This window comes from Rhamphochromis longiceps, linkage group LG3 (genome assembly GCF_057381845.1).
Source record: "Rhamphochromis longiceps isolate RC_006_pf linkage group LG3, R_longiceps_female_GT1.1, whole genome shotgun sequence".
Taxonomy (NCBI): Eukaryota; Metazoa; Chordata; class Actinopteri; order Cichliformes; family Cichlidae; genus Rhamphochromis; species Rhamphochromis longiceps.
Genome location: NC_140559.1, coordinates 32,137,300 through 32,159,400, shown reverse-complemented (window position 1 = coordinate 32,159,400; position 22,101 = coordinate 32,137,300). Strand labels below are relative to the sequence as shown.

The following is a 22,101-nucleotide window of genomic DNA, read 5'->3' as shown; positions in this document are numbered from 1 at the left end:
GTTTCACATAATTTACTTAAAGCTGACATTTTAGGCTTGATTTTAATTTTTTTAGTGTGGATACTGAGTTGTTTTTGCATGTAGCACGCAGGTGGGAGACAAAACAATGACATATCATTTGTTTTGTCGCCACTACAGGTTATAGTTTAGGCAAGTGTGTTTATCTTACAGGAGGCTGAAAACAACCAGATGACCACTTGCTAGTACGGCACAGTTTTCATGCCTGTGCACATTTGGTGAGCTTTGTACCGAAAAGCTGGCAGTTTCAAGGCGGGTTAATGTCCGATTTAAGTAGGACATTTGTGTTTTCACGTTCACCTGCATCAGGTGATGTGTAGAAAAAATCAGGGCTGCAGTTCTCATGGCTTGTGTTACTCAGGTGCCAAATACAGCCTCATCTATGGGTCTACACATTTTTCCTGCACTTCCTGTACATCTGATAGAGATCATTAACTTAGACATGTAACTATGATGTACGATAAAAGCTTTCATCTTAGCAAAAGCCCTTAGTTGCCTACACATGACCCCCATGTGGCTTAAGAACATGGCGCTGCTTACATTTTCCTTAAATCTACTGCGATAATAAATTGATATAATTTGACCAAAATTTCAGCAAAAGGCGATTTGAACTTTCCGTGGTGGTCTGTGTGTTCCTTTAAGCGAGGCCAGCGGGCAAAAGATGGACTGCGGAGACCTGAGACAGCAAAGAGAGGGAGCAAGCGGTAGAAAGACAGGAGGCGAAATGAAGAGAGGCTGAGATAAAAGATGGCATAGGTAGGAAGAGAGCGATGGAGAGAGAGCAGATGCTCTGAAAAGAACAATGGAGGAAGAGAGAGACATAAATGATGGTCGGTAAAAAAGAGAGAGGGAGCAAAATGAAGAGAGAGGGGCAGATGAAAGATGACAGGCGTGGGAGGCAGTGGACGAGTGAGAGAGATAGACTTAGAAAGGCAGCAATAGAGAGAGAGAGGAGAGATAAAAAGATATTAGGTGGAGGAAAGAGCAGCCGAGTAGAGAAAGAGTGAGGGAGGGGTGTGAAAAGGAGGGAGAGAGAGAGATGACAGGATGAAGAAGAAAAGGAGGAGGAGGAGAAGAGGTGAGCGTCCTTGCACTGTCAGGGGCGATCGATGGCACATCATTTACATTACACTGACTTAACTGCAGAGAGAGAGAGAGAGAGAGAGAGAGGAGGGGAGAGGAGAGAGAGATGGAGAGGGGAAGGAAGAGATTGATAGAGAGAGAGGGAGGAAGGAAAGGACAGGTAAAAAGGAAGAGGAGGAGGAGGGATGGATGTAGGGTGAGGAATGAACAGTCAGAGGAAAATTAACTACAGTTGTGGAAAGATGGAGGGATGGTGGGAAGAAGGCAAAGAAAGAGATCTGATGAAGGTTTCTCTTTCCCTTTTGACCGCGAGGCTCAAGCAGTGCTAAGGCCTTTACACAACGAGCACATCGCGAGAGAGCAACACGAAATTCTGAATTTATCAGATCCAAACATGCAGTATAAGTTATATATGTATATAAACCTATTATATTATATTATATATTATAACTATTTTGTGGAAAAGCTTTCCTCAAAAAATTTAACTGGTCCTAGTGTTTCGAAGCAAGAACAGGAAGAAGGCAGCAGGGAGGATTTCATGGTTTGACTTAGGAGTTGACGCTGCATCCCGACATATTTCAGGATGTCAGTGGGGCAGTTTGAGCTGTTGGGACCAAATCTGAGGAGACAGATTTTAAATAACTAAAATAAAACTGGAAGCTAGACTCTTGAAAAGACATAAGATAAACACTTTCCTTAAATTGGAAAACAAACTAAAAAAAAAAGTTAATTTGGTAATTTGGTAAATGTGTTCTCACAGTCTGCCTGATGAGGGTGTGATGGATGTTTTTATTGTGCCCTCGGATGTTTACAAACCCTTCATCCTTGTACTGATTTTCCAAAACCTTTCCTGAATCTAAATGAAATAAAAAGTAATAAAGACTAAAACCAAAACTAATAAACACTAACTAAACTTAAACACTTTAAATGAAAGCAAACCCCTTTGGACACTAGCAAAAAGTCAAAACAGACCACAGTACGTCAGGCTGAAGGACATCACGTCTGACACTGTGGTCAGCAGCACAGGAGCACCACAGGGAACTGTGCTGTCCCCTCTTCTCTTCACCCTGTACACCTCTGACTTCTGCTACAACTCTGAATTATGCCACATTCAGAAGTTTGCAGACGACACAGCCATCATGGGGTGTATCTGGGATGATCAGGAAGAGGAGTACAGAAGTCTGGTGAGGAACTTTGTCGCATGGAGTCACACAAACCACCTGCAACTCAACACCTCAAAGACTAAGGAACTGGTTGTGGACTTCGGGAGGTCAAGAGAAGGTCCACTGCCGGTTCAGATAGAGGGGGAGGAGGTGGAGGTGGTCAACAAGTACAAGTACCTCGGGCTGTGGGTGGACAATAAACTGGACTGGTCATGCAACACAGAGCACCTGTATAAAAAAGCCCAAAGCCGACTGTACTTCCTCAGGAGGCTGAGGTCTTTTAACATCTGCAGGAAGCTCCTGAGGATGTTTTACCAGTCGGTGGTTGCTGGAGTACTTTTCTATGCTGTGGTGTGCTGGGGGAGCAGCACAGCAAAGAAGGACTCATCCAGGCTGGAGAAACTGATCAGGAGGGCTAGCTCTGTGGTCGGCATGAAGCTGGACACTCTGGTGACAGTGGCAGAGAAAAGGACATTAAAGAAACTGATGGACATTATGGACAATGCCAGGCATCCTCTGCACACGGCCATTAACAACCAGAAGAGTCTGTTCAGTGACAGGTTGCTTCTCCCAAAGACAAGAACTAACAGACTTAAAAACTCCTTTGTCCCACACGCCATCAGACTGTTTAACTCCTCTCTGGAGGGGAGAGGGAGGGGAAACAGGAGGACAAAGGAGGGGGGAACAACTAAGCTGTAGTGCCTCTTCACCTCACTGTGCAATACCTTTGTAAATAGTCAACAGTGCAATAGACTCAATACTTGAAATGTGCAATTCACTTGTATTTTTATTTTTTATTCCTATTTATTCTATTTATCCCCTTTGTATATTTTATTTATATTTGTTTCTGTATTTATATATGTGTGTGTGTGTGTGTGTGTGTGTGTGTGTGTGTGTGTGTGTGTGTGTGTGTGTGTGTGTGTGTGTGTGTATATATATATATTTATATATATATAACAATTCTGTAACTGTAACTTCGGTCGTTGCTGTGCTTTTTTTGGAAATCGAATTTCCCAGAGGAACCCACCCGAGAGATTAATAAAGTTCTATCTTATCTTATCTTAAAACACAGTAAAAGAAAAACTGATAAGCAAATACAAAACTACCACATCTGACCCAAAGCTGTGTGCCTGACATAAAATAGTATTATTTTAATATTTCAGCATCAGTGAGCTACAGCACACTTGTTTTTAAATGCAGTGATCTGATTGGTCAGATCTGATTATTTGCATGTGAAAAATGTGATTTCTTCTTTATTTCCATAAACAGAAGATAAACAGCACTATATCCTTTTTGGTGGGGTCCTTGACATTAGGCAGTATACATCTGCTGGTGATGATCAGCATCTTTAAACTGGCAGGTATTTGCCACCACTTCCTCACCCAATATGGGACAGTTGCCCAGTTTAACATTATAATGTGAGCAGAAGTCCCAGTATAAATGAACTGGAACCAGCCAAGAACATATGCTCCTTAACATGATAGCAACTTTCTCTTTTCACATATTAACGTCTTACTGTTACTGTGAGTTTCATAAATATGGGATAAATTAGGGATTAGCTAACCAGATACTCTGCTGCTAAATGTTTATCTAAAATCCTTTTAAGTCTCATTTGCGAGATTGTGTGGTGCTCTGTGTGATGTTGAGCAGTACAGGAACTGTCTTCTACAACTCTCAGCACAACTCCAAACCGTGCCACCTACAGGAATACTGTGAAGATTACTGCATGGTTGGATGAATTAGTGATGGTCAGGAGGAGGAGGAAAGAGCACTGGTGGAGGATTTTTGTGAAGCGGTCTGGGAGGAATCATCTGTTGCTGAATATTAATAAGACCAGAGAGACCAGGCTCGACTTCACAAGGAAGATGGGGGCTTCCTGGCCCATGTCTGTCCTTGGACAGGATATTGATGTGCAGGTGTACAAGTACCTGGGCATGAACAAGAGGCAGAGATTTTCTGTCGCTGTGGTCAGCTGAGGAGCATCATGAGAACTGGTGACACCAGTGAACTGAATGATCTGATCAGGATACCTGGTTCTCTGATTGGCTGCAAACCTGGAAACCCCTGAAGCTGAGGTCACCGAGCATGCTGTTATCCATCATGAATAGTCCTGACTCTGCACCTCCAACAGGACAGGCAGCGGAGCATCTTTTCTAACACACTGAAGCAGCACCAATGCCACAAGGGCACTTGCAGGAAGTCTTTCTTACCACATGCTAACAACCTTTTTAACACAAGATATCTGTTTGGCAGAGAGTCATCTGCCAGATGTTATTATTACAGTATACCAGTGGAAGCAGATGGCTGCCCCTCCCTGGTTCTACGGTTTCTTCCTGTTGAAAGGGAGTTTTTCCTTACCCCTGTCACCAAGTGCTTGTTTGCTTGTAGGGGCGTTGTATGACTGTTGGCTTTCTTTCTACTGTTGTAGGGTTTTTACCTTATAGTAAAAAGCACCCTCAGGCGACTGTTGTTATGATGTGGTGCTGTGAAAAAACTGAATTGCTTCCATCTTGGATAGAAAGTATCAAAAATGAACATTGCTAATGCATATGTTAATTATAGGACATTTCTTTTTAACAGTGACTTTCAAGCTGAGTGATTTAAGGATTTGTTAGCAATTAAGGAACTCTCTCTGATTTTGTCTTTTATGATTTCTGTGTAAGAATAAAGAACATTAGGGACAAATAAAGGAAAATAACAGAGGTTGAATGAGAGGAATAGAGGGTTTTCAAGACTATTCTGCAGACTAAATCTATTGATTATTGAATTGTTAGATAATCTATATTTTCTATGAAAACCACATAAGTCAGGGTCTTTGGGGAGCTTTTATATAAAGTTGCAGGTTTGCTTGAAGTGAAGGCGGCTTCCCAGCTACAGTGTAACCATCCATCCAGCTCCTCTAATCCTCCCTGTGTTTCTCCTTCCCTTGCTCCGTCCCTCCCTCGCTCATACCATATGTGACATTCCTTCTCAATGTGGCGCATTGAAAACTTCCTGTTGTTATAGTTTGTTATGGAGAACTTCAAAGAGACGGCGAGGGAGGGAAGGCAGGGGGTGGGGGGGCGGACACACAGAAGAGGAGAGAGAGAGAACATGGAGTCTGTTATAGTTTTACCTCTTAAATGTTAACATGTGAGAGCACTGTGTATGCCTGTATGAATTATCCCTGCCTGTGTGTGTGTGTGTGTGTGTGTGTGTGTGTGTGTGTGTGTGTGTGTGTGTGTGTGTGTGTGTGTTTGCCCACATGCCGAGGAAGTAAGGTAATGGCGCTTAAAGCCATCACACACTCGCACACACTCACGCAGACATGCAGACACACGTTAGCCCATCGACCTGTATAACTTGTCTCGTCAGCGATTGTGTGTCGCTCAGTGTATGACTGTGTGTGTGTGTGTGTGCCATGTTTAATATTTAATAGGTGCTGGTTAAAAATGCAGGAGTGTTTTTGTCTCTTGTCCCGTTGCACACCTGTTCCACTGGAGAGAGAGAGAGCGAGAGGGGGAGATGGGTGGTGGTAGATGTAGAAAATAGAGATGGATGCAAGAATGGCAAAATGGCTGCATAGATGACTGATATGTAGATGGATTGATAGAAAAAAGAGGATACTAAGAATGGGTACGGAGGATGTGCAGATAGATATTTATAGACAGATGATAGAGAATGTGTGTTTGTGTGGATAGATGCATATACAGATAAAGGATGAATGGATGGAGAGGTAGAGGACAATGATTCCTAGAAGGATGGACTCTGATATAGATACAAAAATACGAATTGATTGGTACAGCAAAGAAAAATAGACAGTGTAGGTATAAAAGTGGATGATTGGATAGATCCTTTGATTGTTTGATTGAGTGAATAAACAAATAAATTGTGTATAGGCGACTGGAGAGGCCACTGCTTTTTGGGTTTTGTTTTTTCAAAGTGGCCAATAATTAACATGTAAATTCCAATTGCTTTTTGAGAATTGCAGTTCATACACAGACATTAGCAGAGATATGCCTAGTGAATGACCACCGAATATAGACTTGTTGCATTGGAAGTCTTGCGGAACAAAGCGCCATTGTCGAAGCCTTTGGCTCAGAATTTTCTCTGACGTCTCTTTGTCCTAAAAAAGATTAAGTCTTAGACTGAAAACTTTGTCCGTGGTGGTCTTCAATGAAGTTTCCTTTCAGTCTGGGACTTGATACGTGTCTGGGAAAGCAGCTGTTGAACTTACAGGTCATGCAACCTGATAATTCAGTAACACAGTATCCTCTCCTTTTTGTCCATTTGGAAGAGTTTGTAAATGAACTTGTGAATAGGCGGTATCAACAATTATTGGTTGTCCAATTGCTAAATGTTAGCATACTTGCCAAACCTATAGAGCATATGGTGGCATAGATGGAGATACAGTTGATTAAAATATGAATAGATGGATATGAGATTTGATACATGTATATACCGATCAGTCACAACATTGAAGTAAATATTTGTTTTAGATTTTAGTTTTGAAGCCATGGTATTCTGCCTACTACTGTGTAGATTCATCTCAGCAGGTTTGTCCTCTTCAGGAATGGTCATAGGACCTCTGGGGGTGTCCTGTGATGCCACTTGATGGTTGAAAAAGGGTCCTTTTTGGTCCTGTAGGGCGATTACCTCCCAGGATTCGGTTTGTTCAGGGGCATGCTGTGGATTCTTGATATCATTGGGATTTGGAAAACCTTGATTCTGGGTGAACAAACTTGGGCTCTTCGTCTTCAGAGAAGGAAGATGCAGTAGTTGGGGAGCACCATTGCCATAGAGAGTGTGCTTGGTTTGCAGCAATCTTCAGGTTTATTAGTACTTGTCAGAGTATATCCACATGAATCTCAGAGCCGAGTGCAAAGACTGCATTATAAAAAGATGGTAAGCGCTACTTGACCAATCAGTGGCTTTAATGTTAGGTTGCAGATAAAGGATGGATGGAAAAGCTGGATGGATTGTACATGTGATAGATAGACTGCTAAATGGACAAATGAATAGAAAAATAAGATGGGCAGAAGGATAGATTAAGATTTGAGCAGATGTGAGAAAATAAGTATAGGATAAAAGACAGGAAGTGGTAAGATAAATAGTAAGTAAGCAGAAATGGATAAATAGGGGTGAAAAAGAAGCGAGGGATGAGAAGAAGGAGAGAGGTGTCATCAGTTAATCAATACAGGATCCCTGTTTCCCTCCACTCTGTGTTTTAGGGTGATTTTTTTTCCTCCTTTATTATTTTCGCTCTACTTCCCTTATCAGTCAATACTTATTATTGCTTACCTTACTCCAGTGCTCTCTCGCTCTCATTCTCTCCCTGTCTTTCTTTCTCTTTTTTCCCCACCTCTTCCTCTGGCTCTTTTTTCTCCATGTCGAAAACGAAAGACAGAAAAAGAGAGAAGGAAACACACACACAATGAAGTCATTCATCTGTCCAATCAAAGAGGCGGAAGCCCAGAAGAAAGTAAACATCCATCTCTCTCTCTTTCTCCCTCTCTCTTGTGAGTCCGTGAGCGTCCATGATTATGATGCCTTTCCTTGTGAGTGAGTGTGTGTCTGTGTGTGTGTGTGTGTGCGTGGACAGACATGTATCCCATTTCTCTGGTGTCTCTTTAAAAAGAATGGATTGTTGTTCTGCTACAAACAAAGAGTAAAGACACACAGAGAGGGACAGAGAGGATGTAAGTCAGTGACACGATTTATGATGGTTGAGAGGTGCAGGGAGACAGAAAACGGAGAGGGAGCAAGAGGAAAATAAGGAGGAAAAAGATGGATGGAAAGAAGGAAATGTATAAGTGTCCACCAACCGGCGGTTCTGAGACAAAGAAAATAAACGATTAGCAGAGGTTGTGACATAATTTGACCTGAAGTTGTGAACGAGAGAAAGTACGTGTGGGGACGAAGTCTAAGACACTGCTGAGTAGAATGAAGTGTGAGATGCAGAATAACCAAAAATGTAATGTCCCTGTATGAGGACACAGGGTCTCAGGAGGCTATGCAACTGTAGCCCTGCAATGTATGCTAGCAGGCAGCTATCAGTTAAATGGGGACAAGGCTTCAGTGTGCAGAAACACAAAAAAGTGCCACAATCGAGAAACCAAACACATTTTCAGTAAGACTTGGAAATAGTGACCAAGCCCAAACTTACCAGACAAAACAACCAAAAGAGTGACTTTTTTTTCTCAGATTTTCTGTACTTAGTCTAAGGAGCTTGGAAAGAAAAGACCTGGATGACTGCGAACCTTCACAGACATCTTCCTGTACTTAGCATTGCAGCAACAAGAATCACCCCCTGCTGATCATTAGCAAACATGTAGTTTGAAAACACCTTATCACTGGCTTCACTTTTCAGACCCAGAAGTCCCCCACAGGTGTGTTAGCCAGACTGGCGACCTATCCAGGGTGTACTCTGCCTTTTGCCCTATGGCAACTGGGATGGGCTCCACCTACCCATGCGACCCTGAATAAGCAGAAGATGGGTGTTAGCGTGTCCCAACAGTCGGCCTCAACAGCTGGGGATCAGATCGCCAGGCCCTCCACCCTAGACATACGACACACTGGAGAGAAGATTACGTCTCCTGAATGGCCTGGGAACACCTCTGTGTCTTTTAAAAGAACTGGAGAAAGTTGCTGGGCTTCTTAGGGTGTTGCCCCCGTAATCCATCCCTGGATAAGCAGAAAAAATGTTAGAATTTGTAAGTGCTGTATTTGGAGCATTCCTACAACAGACAGATGAAAGAAATATCCAAACAATACCAAAAATATATAAAAATAACTGAGTAACATTTCAGGATTATAACATTTTGGACTGTGACTATAAAGCTAAAAACTGACACATAAACAACAATAAGGCAAAGAATGCATCTGTAATCCTAAAAAAATATACTTGTGAAATATTTAGTTAATGTAAAAAAAAAAAAGGAGTAAAAATGTTGAATAGATTTTTTCAAGGGATTCAACATTTGAAAGAAAATCTTGACAAAAAAGAAAACTCTAATAACAGATAAAGTAAAAGATAATGAATCTATCTAAAACTCACTGAGAACCCATTTTATCCTGACACCAAAAATACAGAAGTTACAAAAACGTTTTACTTATTTGATGAGGGGAAAAAAAGGAAACAAAATCCAAGAACAAAGCCAAATTTGGAGGGCCGAGAGAGAAAACCAATAAATGAACAAGAAGAGGAAAAACCAAAAGAAAATGAGGAGGGGGAAAGATTAGCATGCTGATGGTGAGATGGGAGAAAGGAAAGAGTGAAGATGAAAGATTTTAGTTAAAGAGGGTTGACCCCTCGCTCAGCCCCACGTATTGACCGCACTAGGCTTTGATAAACTACACTGTGTGTGTGTGTGTGTGTGTGTGTGTGTGTGTGACCTCTGCACGTTCTGAGCTAAATCAATCTGTCAAACGTGTTAGCGAATCCGTGCTTATTCACCGCCATGCCTGTTTGTGCGTGTGTTATTTGAGTGTGTGTGCAGGCATCGGTGTGTGTGTGTGTGACCGACCCTGACCGGCCATCAGAGCCAATGACGGAGTATTGATCAAGGCTCCGTCACCATAGAAACGGCCATTTGGGAGGACAGGCGATGGGGCGCGTGTGTCAAAGTGGGAAGACTTACTTCAAGGTGGCACATCAGATCGTTGGGGGTGTGGACGTGAGTGTGTGAGTGCGTGTGTAAAATGTCACCTTCGTGTTTTCCATTCGTGGCGTGTTCTGGTGTTCTCGGCCAATTAAAAGGTCATCAAATAACCAAAAAACATCAGTGGCAAACATTTGGAAGCTACTGTGTGTCTTACTTTAATTAACCTCCATAAATCATTACCTGTGTAATTATGAGACAATATTATAATTGCTGTAAACAAACAGGAGCAGACTGTGTCTCCTGTATAATTTTTCAGCCACATAGTTCGTTTCAGTCATGATTTACCCCAGCTCGTGTTTTATTCTGAGAGCTCACTTTAGCTCCACTAACACTCATTAGACTGACCAAAGTACTTTTTTATCTGTAGGAACACAATAGCAATCAATGAATCAGATCTAGTATAATGCCACATGCATGTGTGCAGCAGCATCATTAAACACACTGATTAATAAAGCTCTAAATCTCTCCATAGGGGAATGAAGGACTCTAGTTTGGACTTTATTCCTTTTTAACGATGCATAAAGAAGTTCTAGGTTCAAGGTTGACTTAAACAGAACGAATATCTGTAGTAACGTTTACTCAACTGTGAAGTGATGTTACAGGATTTAAACCGGAGATGTGGGTAACTTGAGATGGCTGTTTCTTCTTGATCGTAATGAAGCCCATCCAGTGTTTTCAGACAGAGACCAGTGATGAGTTACTGCTGTAGTGTTTGGGCACTGTGACAACACAGAATATCTCCATAGCCAAGAACATACATGTACCATACCATGCTATGGTTTAAAAGATGAATGTAGCTTCTAGTTCTGAAAAATTAAGCCAACCCTCAAGCACCTTGAGCCTGTATTATTTCTTATGGCCAGCAGGGGGTGAATCCGGGTCTTCTGATTATATAAAAGTCTATGGCAGGGGTGCCCAATCCTGGTCCTCGAGAGCTACTGTCCTGTAGCTTTTAGATGCGTCCTTGTTCTGACACACCTGAATCAAATGAATGGCTTGTTATCAGGCCTTTGCCAAACTTGATGGCATACTGAAGAGGTAATCAAACCATTTGATTCAGTTGTGTTGCAGTAGAGATGCATCTAAAAGCTGCAGGACAGTAGCTCTCGAAGACTGAGATTGGGCACCCCTGGTCTATGGGAATGTGACCACATGGCTTCCTCTCTCTGTCGCCGCTTTAAAGGCCTTTATGTTCACTTTATGGGCTCAATTGTGAGTCCACTTTGTACATTATGGTCATTTTAACAGGCAAAGAAGAGTCTAGGGTTTGGTCATTGTCTAACTATTTATCAATCACAAGTCAATTTCTCAATCAGATCCGCCACTCGCTCATCGCATCAGGCATCAAAACACGGAAAGAAAAGCTTAACTTCAGGATTCTGAACTGGACTTAACTAACTAGTGGCTGACATCACGGTGGCTACATCCATCGGTTTTTCTAACCACGAGGAAGTCGGACATTCTGTAATCCTTTATACAAAAAGTCTAGTTAAATTTTTGAGACTGTTATTGATTATGAGTCTTAAAGTATAACATTTGGACAACAGGGGGTAACTTTATCTTTCACTTTTCTTTTGTCTTCCACTCCTTTCACAGTGGAAGTGATTCATTTTATTTATACTTCTACTGACCCTTTCAATCTTCTTTCTATTAGTAAAAACTGAATAATAGGAACAGTTAGGTAATAGGATCATTGACGAGCTTAACATTTGTAGCTTATGTTTCTAAAGTTGTCTCATGCATAGACCTGTTGGGGCCAAAGTTCTAATATCCTCCATGCATGCATTCTTCTTTTGCTTATCTAATCCAGAGTCACGGGGTGGGGAGGCTGAAGCCTGTCCAAGAGGCAGGATAAAGGGTTAGGGTTTGGCCAGTCTGTCGCAGGGCTAACAGGGAGAGACAACCATTCACACCTATGGGCAATTTACAATCTACTAACCCCACTAACTACATGTCTTTAGAGCGCTGGAGCTGGAGTATCCACAAAGAACCCACGCAGACACAAGGACAACATGCAGAGAGAGACCCGTCCATTTGAAATAACCACAAATATATCTCAGTTGGGCTTTGATGAAGCCATTTCCACTTGTTCCATCTGAGACATTACACTATAGATTCGCTGTGGTCATCATCCTGTCGAGGGGTCCTTTAACATTTCAACTTCATCTTTCAGACAGATGGACTTGCTCTATCCTCAAGCACTCTGTGTTATGATCCTCAGCCCTCAAATCAGCAAAGCCCAAGGCATAGCATTTCACCACCAAAAGCTCAACAATTATTCTCAACAAAAGCTGTCTTTGGTCTGTGCCAAGCATATCTGCTTCTGCTATGGCCAAATAACTCTTCTGACTCACCTCTCCAGAGCACATTTTGCAATAGTTACACCTGCAGACCAGGCAGGATGAACGGCGCCGATTCTACTGGATCATTCGTCACACATTAATTAGAGTTGGGCATTGTTTGGAATTCTATGATAAAGATGTCCGCAATTATAGGAAAACTTTGACTCAAGGTCTAGCTGGGACTTGCAGCATTCCCCATGGAGCAGTTGGCAACATTTATCTGCATCGCACATGAAAATTACAGGAGACTACAAGGACAGTCTTCCTGTATTTGGGATGAAAAATTCCACAAAAAGAAGGCTGGTTGTGTTGATCCACATCCACACACATGCACACGCCAAAAGGGTCTGATTGGAACCAGGCTAAGAGAGGCCTAAACCTTGGTTGAAATGGAAATGAGAGATAAATGTGGACAGGTACAGAGGTTAAGGGTGAAAGGTCACCGGCATAACTATCCCACATCTTCAGTGCAGAAACAGGAACCTGTGGACAAGAAGTGGTCTTGTTGCTGTTTGCAGTTGAGGTTAAGGGTTAACAGATGAATGTAGGTCAATGGACTGGCTCTGAAGTTTCTGTGTGTGTGTGTGTGTGTGTGTGTGTGTGTGTGTGTGTGTGTGTGTGTGTGTGTGTGTGTGTGTGTGTGTGTGTGTGTGCATATATGTAGCATGTATGAGCATATGTGGTTCCATTTTTTTCCAGCTCATGTCTATGTGATGTGTATGTGTGTGTGACCTGCTCTTTGTTCCTGTGCTCGGTGCAGTAAGGAGAGTGGACCGTTGACGAGGATTAATGCCCAACATATGGCAACCCTACGGGACACACACACACACACACACACACACACACACACTGCAGTCATTACTCTGAACAAAGAACTGTAAGGCTAATGAGAAGGCGATATCATGTGTCCTCTATACACTCACACACACACACACACTGCATGAATTCATGTGGATGCGCACAAACACACTCTCATGTTGCTTACACATGGATGGATGCAGATGAGCACACACACACACACACCTGGTACTGTAACATGTATCCATTGTGTGTATGTGGGAGTTGAAAGGTAGCAGAGGGTTGTTGATGGAAAGGTTTTAAGGTTTGAATGCAAACACCTGCGCGCGTGTGTGTGTATCTGTAAAAGAGAGAGAACAGGGAGTTTATTGCAAAGATGAGTGTGTGTGTGTGTGATTGAAGGAGGACGAGGTGAAGCAGAGTTCAGAGGAAAAGTGAAGGTTCATGTTTTCATTTCTTCATGCTCCTCTGCCTCTCTCTCTCTTTTTTTCGGTTTTTGTATGTGTGTTTGTGTGTGTGTGTGTTTGTGTGTGCACGTCTTTTTTCTCACATACAGATCACACCCAAAAACATTTGCAGACGTTTTCTCTCTTTTAGCACACTTTCTCTTTTCTCTCTTGCTCCGCACCTCCCAGTGGGATTTGACCGATATTCAGTACTTGACACGTTCCTGGAAAACCGCACAGCCACTCTGTAGTCTCTGCTGTTGTAGTAGCTGACCCGTCTGTAAGCCCACACCCTTGTTAGGTGCTTTTCAGACTTGCACGCACTTTCCATTTATCTGATGGCTTCATGTTTGAATAACAGCCCTGATGACTTTTATGTAAAAGTCATGATGACAGTCGTACTAATTGGAGAAGGTGTGTTACCTGTAAAACTGTATCTCCAAAATGAGGTTAATTCTGTATTCATATCTGGACACTATGAATGATATCTACGCTAGGGCCTAAGACCATTTACTAGGGAAAAACAAAGCTGTTTCTCAGTATATCACTAGAAACACAACTTAATGCACTGAGGGCCACAATTAAACATACAAAATTATGATTTCATAAGTTGGAAAAGCATGTGCATATGTTTCACTTTTCTATATCAACAGCTGGTATGAATAAAAACAGTAATATTTGTTTTTTCTTTTATTGATGTACAATTAAAAACCAAATACATTGCTGTCATGTGTAGATCTTATCCTTTTAAGGCATTATTCTTAGTGTTTTCAAGGTCTTTGCAAATGACATTAACATAACAGAGCAGTGCTGCTTTTGTTGGGACAGTGTTGGTATAAAGACTATAAAATCCAACTAAAAGGATTATTTAAGAACACTTTTACAATCACAAAACAGTGCGTTACTTATCTGTGTATTGCCCCCAGGTGGAGATACAAGACTAGTGTCCCATCTAAAAATGATGACAGAAACTTATAAGCTGGATGCATAAATTTCAGATTTTGTTTAAAAAAAAAGTTTTATTAGAAGTTTGACCCTCCAGGTTTTTTCAAATGACTTTGTTAAACTGTGGTTGCACGACAGCTACAACACAAGTGGCTCAGTATTTCTTGGTTTAACTGTCAGCAAGCAGATGAGCTCCATTCTACTTATTTATTTAATAAATTTTTGACGGGGTAGATTGTGTACCACACATTTGCCATATTTAGCACTGAAGTCGTTTCCCTTTGTTTCAAAGTCAAGTAATAAAAAGCTAGTTAGCTATACAAGCTAACGTTAGTGCCTTCTGTTAGCACAGGGAAAGTCACACTTTTGTACTTTCATTACAGAAATCTTAGGTTTGGAAAATAAAGTAGAGTGTACCTGCTTCTATTTTTTCTAATCTCATGCAGTGGCACTATGTCGAAGTCTTGAACAGGTTTTATTTTTTGGCCTCTCGCTCTCTCTCTCTCTCTAGGTGTAAATGACTTTGGATGGCCATCTGTTACTTAGCTACCCTGCAGAGAGTTGGCCTGCATGCGCACCTCCTCTGTGTGTGTGCGTGTGTTTGTGTGTGTGTGGCTTCCTTTATGTTTAGCCGCATGTGTTCAGTTACAGTATTCTTGTTTGAGTGTGTTTATTTATGCCTACGTGCACATGCATAATACAGTAGGTTGTGTGTGTGTGTGTGTGACAGAAATAGGGGGGTTGAGAGAGATGCTGGAGTGTGTTGAGTGTTTATTCAGGTTCACTTGCTCATGTAGAACATGTATCCCAGCTTATGTATGTAAAAAGAATGCTGTTTTACATGAGTGTTAGCATATTTGTTCCTCCTCTGTCTCTCCGTGAAGACTGTAAACTCCTTAAAGTCCATCGGCAGCAATAACAATCTGCATATCTAAACAACATTTAAGTTTTCTGCTGAGTTTCCTTCCAGGAGCTTCTTCACAGGAAAAAGTCTGTCAGCCATACTCAGGATTTCAGAAACACTTGGTGGACATGAGACTTTGTACTTCATAGTCTTTCAGTTGCTCAAAGGGCAGGATGAAATATGTCGGTGAGGCAGCTTTTACTTTTTTGCTCGGAGTCCTTGGAAACTTGTCTGCCCGACACAGCTGACAGTGTTGATATCTTTATATGGAAAACAAAGACCTCAGATGTGAAACTGATATACATGAACCTAAGTGCTTTGAATGATACCGTATTGTATCATGTTTGATGCAGATGGTCTGAGAGGCGTGCACAGATTATAATGGCTTCATTTTTCTGCACTCAACCCTGGAAAATCTTAGAAACTAATCTCCTTTTCTCTCTCTCCCCCTCCAGCTCTCGCCCAGGCCGTCCTCCCAAGCGTTGTTCTGGTGCAGGGATCCAGGAAAGCCCCAGGCTGCTTCACCCAGGCCTCCCCGGCCTGCTGTCCCCCAGCCTGCTGTCCCACACTGGTAAGAGAAAGAGACCGAGACATGAATGATTTTCTCGTTTTTAATGCATCTTATTACCTTATTGGGATTTATTTTGAGTCCTTTTTTTGTTGTTCCAGCAGCTTCTGAGGACTCTGTGATAGTGCCCTCTACTGGTCAAAGTAATTATGACAGAAAACAGAGAGGAAGTTGTGTAGGGAGGAGGTAGGGGTGGATGGATGGGTCAACAACTGCTGTTTGATGCAAATTACTTTCAATAAATACTCATCTAACCCAACCAAACACAGGTGGAAAAATCTGGGATCGCATACAAGCATAAACTGTGTTGATTTTTAGATTATTTCCAGACTGAAGAATTTCAGATTCAGTGACTTGTAGGGACTGAAATCGTCTCTTTGATGCTTAATTTAAACATACAATGCTTTTCATGCTAACATGTCCCGCGACCTGATGTTGTAAGTCTTGTATATGGTTTAGGACCAAAATACATCAATGACCTCCTGACCCAGTATGAACCTTCCAGATCCCTCAGGTCATCTGGATCCGGTCTTTTATCAGTTCCCAGAGTCAGAACCAGACACGGAGAAGCTGCATTCAGCTTTTATGCTCCTTATATCTGGAACAAACTCCCAGAAAGCCTCAGATCAGCTGAAACACTCAGTTTATTTAAATCCAGGTTGAAGACTCACTTATTCTCAGCTGCATTTGAATAAAGCACCAAATCCACACTTTTAAGCTTAAATTTCAAAACTTACACTAACTACTGATCTTATCTATTTCTGATTTTATCTGTTTTGATTTTATATACTGTTTTGTTTGTTTGTTAAGTGGGCTTAGAGCTCTGGGTAGCTCCCCAGCTGGGTCTAGACTGGGTCTAGAGAGTATTTTAAATTCAGGGAATTTAAAATAGAAAGTAGCTCGTCCACAGAAGGACTGGTAGCTCCCCTTACGATAAGGGTTCAGATCGCGCGAACAGGTGTGAAATGTGTGTGTTTAGTTAGTTTGTTTGTTTGCTTGTTTTAATCAATTTTAAATCATGCTTTTTATTTGTTTTTGTTTCTAATGTCTCTGTAAAGCACTTTGAATCACCTTGTTGTTGAATTGTGCTATACAAATAAATTTGCCTTGCCTTGCCTTGACTTGCCTTTCCATGAAAATGGAGAGCACAGGTAATGAGGCGGGTTTTGCAGATGACAGGTCACATACAATGCAACGTAAGGAGGATATTTTCTTCCTTTCATACAAGATGCAGTGATGAGTGACGACTTCATCACCTCTACCACCTGTGGTAAAGCACAGCGATACACTGGATTGCTTCCATACCAGCGGTGTAAGAGCAAACAGGAAGATAACTGAAAGATTGTGGGGAAATCTGTGGGAAAAGTTGTTTTTGTGCCTAAAACTGCAAAGATCTCTAAAGTGATCAATGGTTAGTAGGAAATGAATGTTCCTGTTAGCTTGGGCTGTGTAATTAGCTGGTGAGGGCTGTAGATTTTACGAATGCTGTGGGCATTTTTGCACTGAACTGGAAGAGAAAATTCAACTTTTAACCAGTTTAAGCTCCTTTACAGCACTTAAAGTATTGGCTGAACACAGATTTTTGTTCACATATTTTTTCAGTCATTAGTCAAGGACATGCACTCAATGACCAGATGGACTTGAGTATGAGCAATAAAGGATTTTCTGGTGCATTTTCAGGAAGAACTAATGAAAAGCTCGGTGACCATTAGTTTCCATGAATTTCTAATTGGGTTTATGAGTATACCTAAAATTTGATTAAGAAATGACTTGTGTTCCCTTTTGTGTCATTAAGTTTGCACATGTTTATGAATACGTGGTCACAGGAACTTCAGTCGTGTTTTTTAATGTGAAATATTATTTATGCATAGTCTTTACTTTGTTAATACTGCACAACAGTTGTCATATCAAAGTTCGTGTTTCCCCCTCGACCGCTCTAAATTTCGCTGCTGGTCGGTCCTGAACGGCTCGCGCTGGTCGGCTCACTCTGTTACTGCGTTTCCGTGTCTGTTTAATGGACCTAATGTGTTTCCCGCTCTGTGTTTGACACGTGTTTCAGTTTGCGAATTGGTGACAGCTGGTAGAGGAGCCAACTGCTGGCCTTTAATGGAAAAAAGTATCACATTGTTATGCTTATAACCTCCAGAGAAAATGACCAGTAATCCTCATAAAGCTGCGCACTGACACATTTCACTAATTTTGAGCTTTCACATTAACATCTACCATGAATCCCGAGCGGGCTGTATTTTAAGGAAACACTCATATGTTTTTTAAATTTTTTTGATCAAATGTGTAAACATCTCTGTAGTGCCTGTAGTGCTGTTTAAGCATCTAGATTGTGTGGATGCAAGTTGCCGAGTTGTAGAGATACGGACGTTGCTCTGAGTACTCACAATATGTTGCTCAGAGCACCATAAAATATATTTGTACGCTCAATAGGAATGTCTCCTTCCAGAAATCATGAGGTGTTTTTATGCGTACCCTGTTGTGAGCAGTTTCATGTAGAAACAGTTTTCTCCGTACCTTTTGCATCTGCCAACCAAAGAAGCGTGCAGATGGGTCACTCCGTTATCAGAGCAACCAAAAACGAAGGAGGTCCCCACTCGACCTCCTCAGAATCAGCTATTACAAGCATATTTAATGAAGCCATGTAAAATATAAAACAAGAAAAAAACACAGTGTGTCAGAGTATAGTAAATAATGTGGATCCATAAAAGAGAGCATCTGGGCAGGGCTGCAGCCCACCTTTTGGTGATCTGTGATGTGAAGTAACCAACACGCATCGGTACTCCGAATGTTGGAGCTCTTTTCCTCTATCCTCATCCTTTCTTTCTGAGCAATCGAGATGGCAAAGAAAACAAAATGAAAGGCTCCCTCTTTTTTCCCCCTCCTGTAGCCACAGAAAGTGGAAATGGAGGGAACGCAAAGGATAGAGGAGGGGGAGAAATGGAGAGAAGAAAGGAGGGATGTCGCCAGAGGAGGTAATGAAACCTAAAAATGACTGCCAAAGTACTGAGGAAAACATGGTTGGAGGGACCAAAGAGTGGGAAAAAAAGACGGAACCGAGGAAGAGGCAAGGAGTGTGACAAAAATGGCGCGATGGAAGATGGATAAACGAGTGGATGACACAACGAAAGAAAAAAACGGGTAAAGCGAAGGAGACGAGGAGGAGGAAAAAGACCTGCAGAGAAAGAGAAAGGGAGAGTGAACGAGTGCAGATTGCATGGTGGTGTGATGAATGACACGTCTCTGGGGTCCCACTCCTCCATCTGTCCATCCTCCCCCCTCCTTCCCTTGCTGTGTCCCTCTTTTCTTCCCTTTCCCTTCTTCCTCAACTCGTCTCCCTCCCTCCTTCCTGCTCTGTCATCCAGGTTTTCATGTTCTTCATTTTTTAAGTCTCTTCTTTTCCTCCTGCCTGCATCTTCCTTACTTTATTACTTCCTACTTCTTTCACTCCCTTCTCTTCCCCCCCATGTCTGCCACCTTTCTCACTTTATTCTTTGCTTCCTTTATTTTGTCACTTTATCCTCTTCAATCTCCACTTCTTGTCTCTCCTACTCCTCTCCTTTACTTATTCTGCTATTCTACTTCCTGCTTTCCTTCTTTCCCCTCCTCCTTCTTTCTTCCTTCCTCCCTCCCCTTTTATTTCCTTCTCTATCTCCTCTCTATTTTCTTCCCTCCTCTTTTGTCTACTCATTTTTGTAATTGCTTTCCTGTGCCTCCTCTTTCTTCCTTTTTGTTTCTCCCCCTCCTCATGCTTTAATTTCCTTATATCCTTTACTTTCTTCTGCTTAATTTGTTCTTGTAACCTTTCTATCTTCCTTGCCTTATTTTCCATCTTCTTCCATCCTGCTTCCTTCATCTTACTGTCCCCTACTTGCCCTCCATTTTCCTAACCTTTGTTTTCTTCTTTTCCTTCCTTAAACTTGCTCCTAACTCCTAACACACTTCCTATCCTCCCTTCTCATTTCCCTTCATTCCTTCACTCTTCCCTCCTTTTTCCTATAAGTTTTCCTCCATTTTCTTCCTTTCTCTTCTTGTTTTTTGTATCCTGCTTGATTGTCTCTTGCCTTGCTTCCCTGCTCTGTTCACATTTTTATTCCTAAACTCATTCCATTCATCTTGACTCTTCTTGTAAACTTTTCTATCCTTCACTCTTCCTTCTTTTTCTTAGTTCCACCATCCATACCTTGTCTTCCCCCCTTTCCTTTGTCTTCATATTCCATGATTTTCTTTCCATGTGCCACTCATTTGCTGCAGTTATCTTCTTTCTTTCTCCATCATTCCTTTTTGCTTTCCTGCTCCCTACCCCATCCCTTCGTCATGCCCTCAGCGTCATTCTCCTCACCTTCTTTTTCCCGTCTTTGTATTCCTCCTTCATCCCCTCACAAGCTCTTAATTTTTCCTCACTTTCCTTTTTTCGTGTGCTGTTTTTGTATCCTCCTTGCTTCTTTCGTTCTCTCCTTCCCCCTGTTCCCTCTCCCCCAATTATGTCCTTTTTTTAAAAGAAATCCAAGCATCTTTCTTTCCCTCCTGCTCCCTCTATCAGCTTTCTTCTCTCTCCTTTGTCCTTTCTGCTTTTTTGGGGTCACTACCCTTCCTTCTCTTCTTCTGCTTTCTTTCCCTTCATTTCCTTTTTTCTTTAATTTGTCCTTTCCTCTTTTATTTCCAGCCTTTCTTTCCTTTCCCTTTCTTTCCTCCTTCCTTTCATTTTCCAGATCTTCCTCCTCCACCTCTTTTTCCTTCCTGTTGTTTCTTCTGTCATTTCTTCAACCCTGAATTCCCCCACGCTTTCCCTTTCTCTTCCTCTGCTCTTGCCTCCTTGACTGTCTCCTTCCATCTTCCCCTCTCACCTCATCGTGGTCCCACACTAAACTTTCCTTCTCTCCTTCCTACCCTCATTTCAATCATCTCCTCTTTCCTTTCCTTCCACATTGTGAACCTCCTCACTTCTCTTCCTCTGATCTTCATTTTGCTTCCTCTTCATTCTCCACATATTTGCGTTTCGTTCTTGCCGCTCTCGTTCCTTCAGATCTTTCCCCTCCATCACCTCGCCAGTTTTTCTCCTCCATCCTTCCCTCCATCCCCCTTGACAGTGACTGTTGGCCTCCTTCTCTCCTCCCTCTCCCTCTACAGGATAAATAAAACATGGTTTTGTTTAGTGACATATGGACACAGCTCACTGTGGCATACTAATGACACACACACACACCTGATATATGTGTGTGTGTGTGTGTTTGTTAAACATTAGTGGAACCCAGAGACAACATTTGCTCACTTATGATCGCTCATTAGCTCACACACACACACATACACACACACACACACACACACACACACACACACACACTCACGCACATGCATGCACAACATATATAAAACACACACACACACACTTGGCAGTTGTCAGATGTCGCATTCTGTCTCAGTCACACACACATGCAGAGTCCGTCGTCTTAGTGGCCCTGCGTCCATGGAGACACCACGTTGCTGGGGGAGACGGGCTGTTGTTTACGACCTCGCGGGCGCCACAGCAATGGGGGGCATCGGCCAATCGCAGATGGACATTTATCACACGGTTAGGAAACGCAGAGAGAGGAGGAGGAGGAGAGAGTTTGGAGGAAATGGTGAGAGAAAGGCAGAGGACATGAGGGCGGAAAATGAAGAAGAAGAAGAAGAAGACGACGGGACAATGAGGAGGGCAGAGAAGAAGGGAGATGTTGGAAGAAATCATGGATGAGGGAGGAGGTGGAAAATGTGGATGGAGTACTTTAAAGAAAAAAGTAAAGAAACCAGCCGACGAAGACGAGAGAAAAAAAAGAGTGAAGAAGGAAAAAAGGTTCAAAACTGAGAAACAGAGAGGAAGGAGACAAAAACAGGAGGATGGAACGTAAAGATGAGAGAGAAGAAGGGAGGGCAGGAGGCGTCAACAACAGCGAGAGAGTGATATCAGTTTAATTGGCCTCATCTTCCTTAACAAAGACGCTGCGATGATAAGCGTGGGAGTGTGTTTGTGTGTGTGTGTGGTAACCTATGCAGGGTGCTGCGGCACTCATTTGACTTGTTAATTCACTTCAAAAACAGCTCAATGGTTCGCCTTGTCTTCAAACACACACACACACACACACACACACACACACACACACACACTTACAGGGATGCACAAGTGTGCCATTTTTTTTCTTTTTTAA

The 22,101-nt window shown here is 42.1% G+C and overlaps 1 protein-coding gene across 2 annotated transcripts in view; it reads left to right on the top strand.

Moving 5' to 3' along the window:
- Window positions 1-22,101, top strand: part of dachb (dachshund b) — a 118,643-nt gene that overhangs the window by 49,307 nt on the left and 47,235 nt on the right. For both annotated transcript variants that reach the window (XM_085394436.1, XM_085394426.1), the window contains exon 2: window positions 15,798-15,913. In XM_085394436.1, coding sequence (XP_085250562.1) covers window positions 15,798-15,913 — 116 coding nt within the window. The remainder of the gene's footprint in view (window positions 1-15,797; window positions 15,914-22,101) is intronic.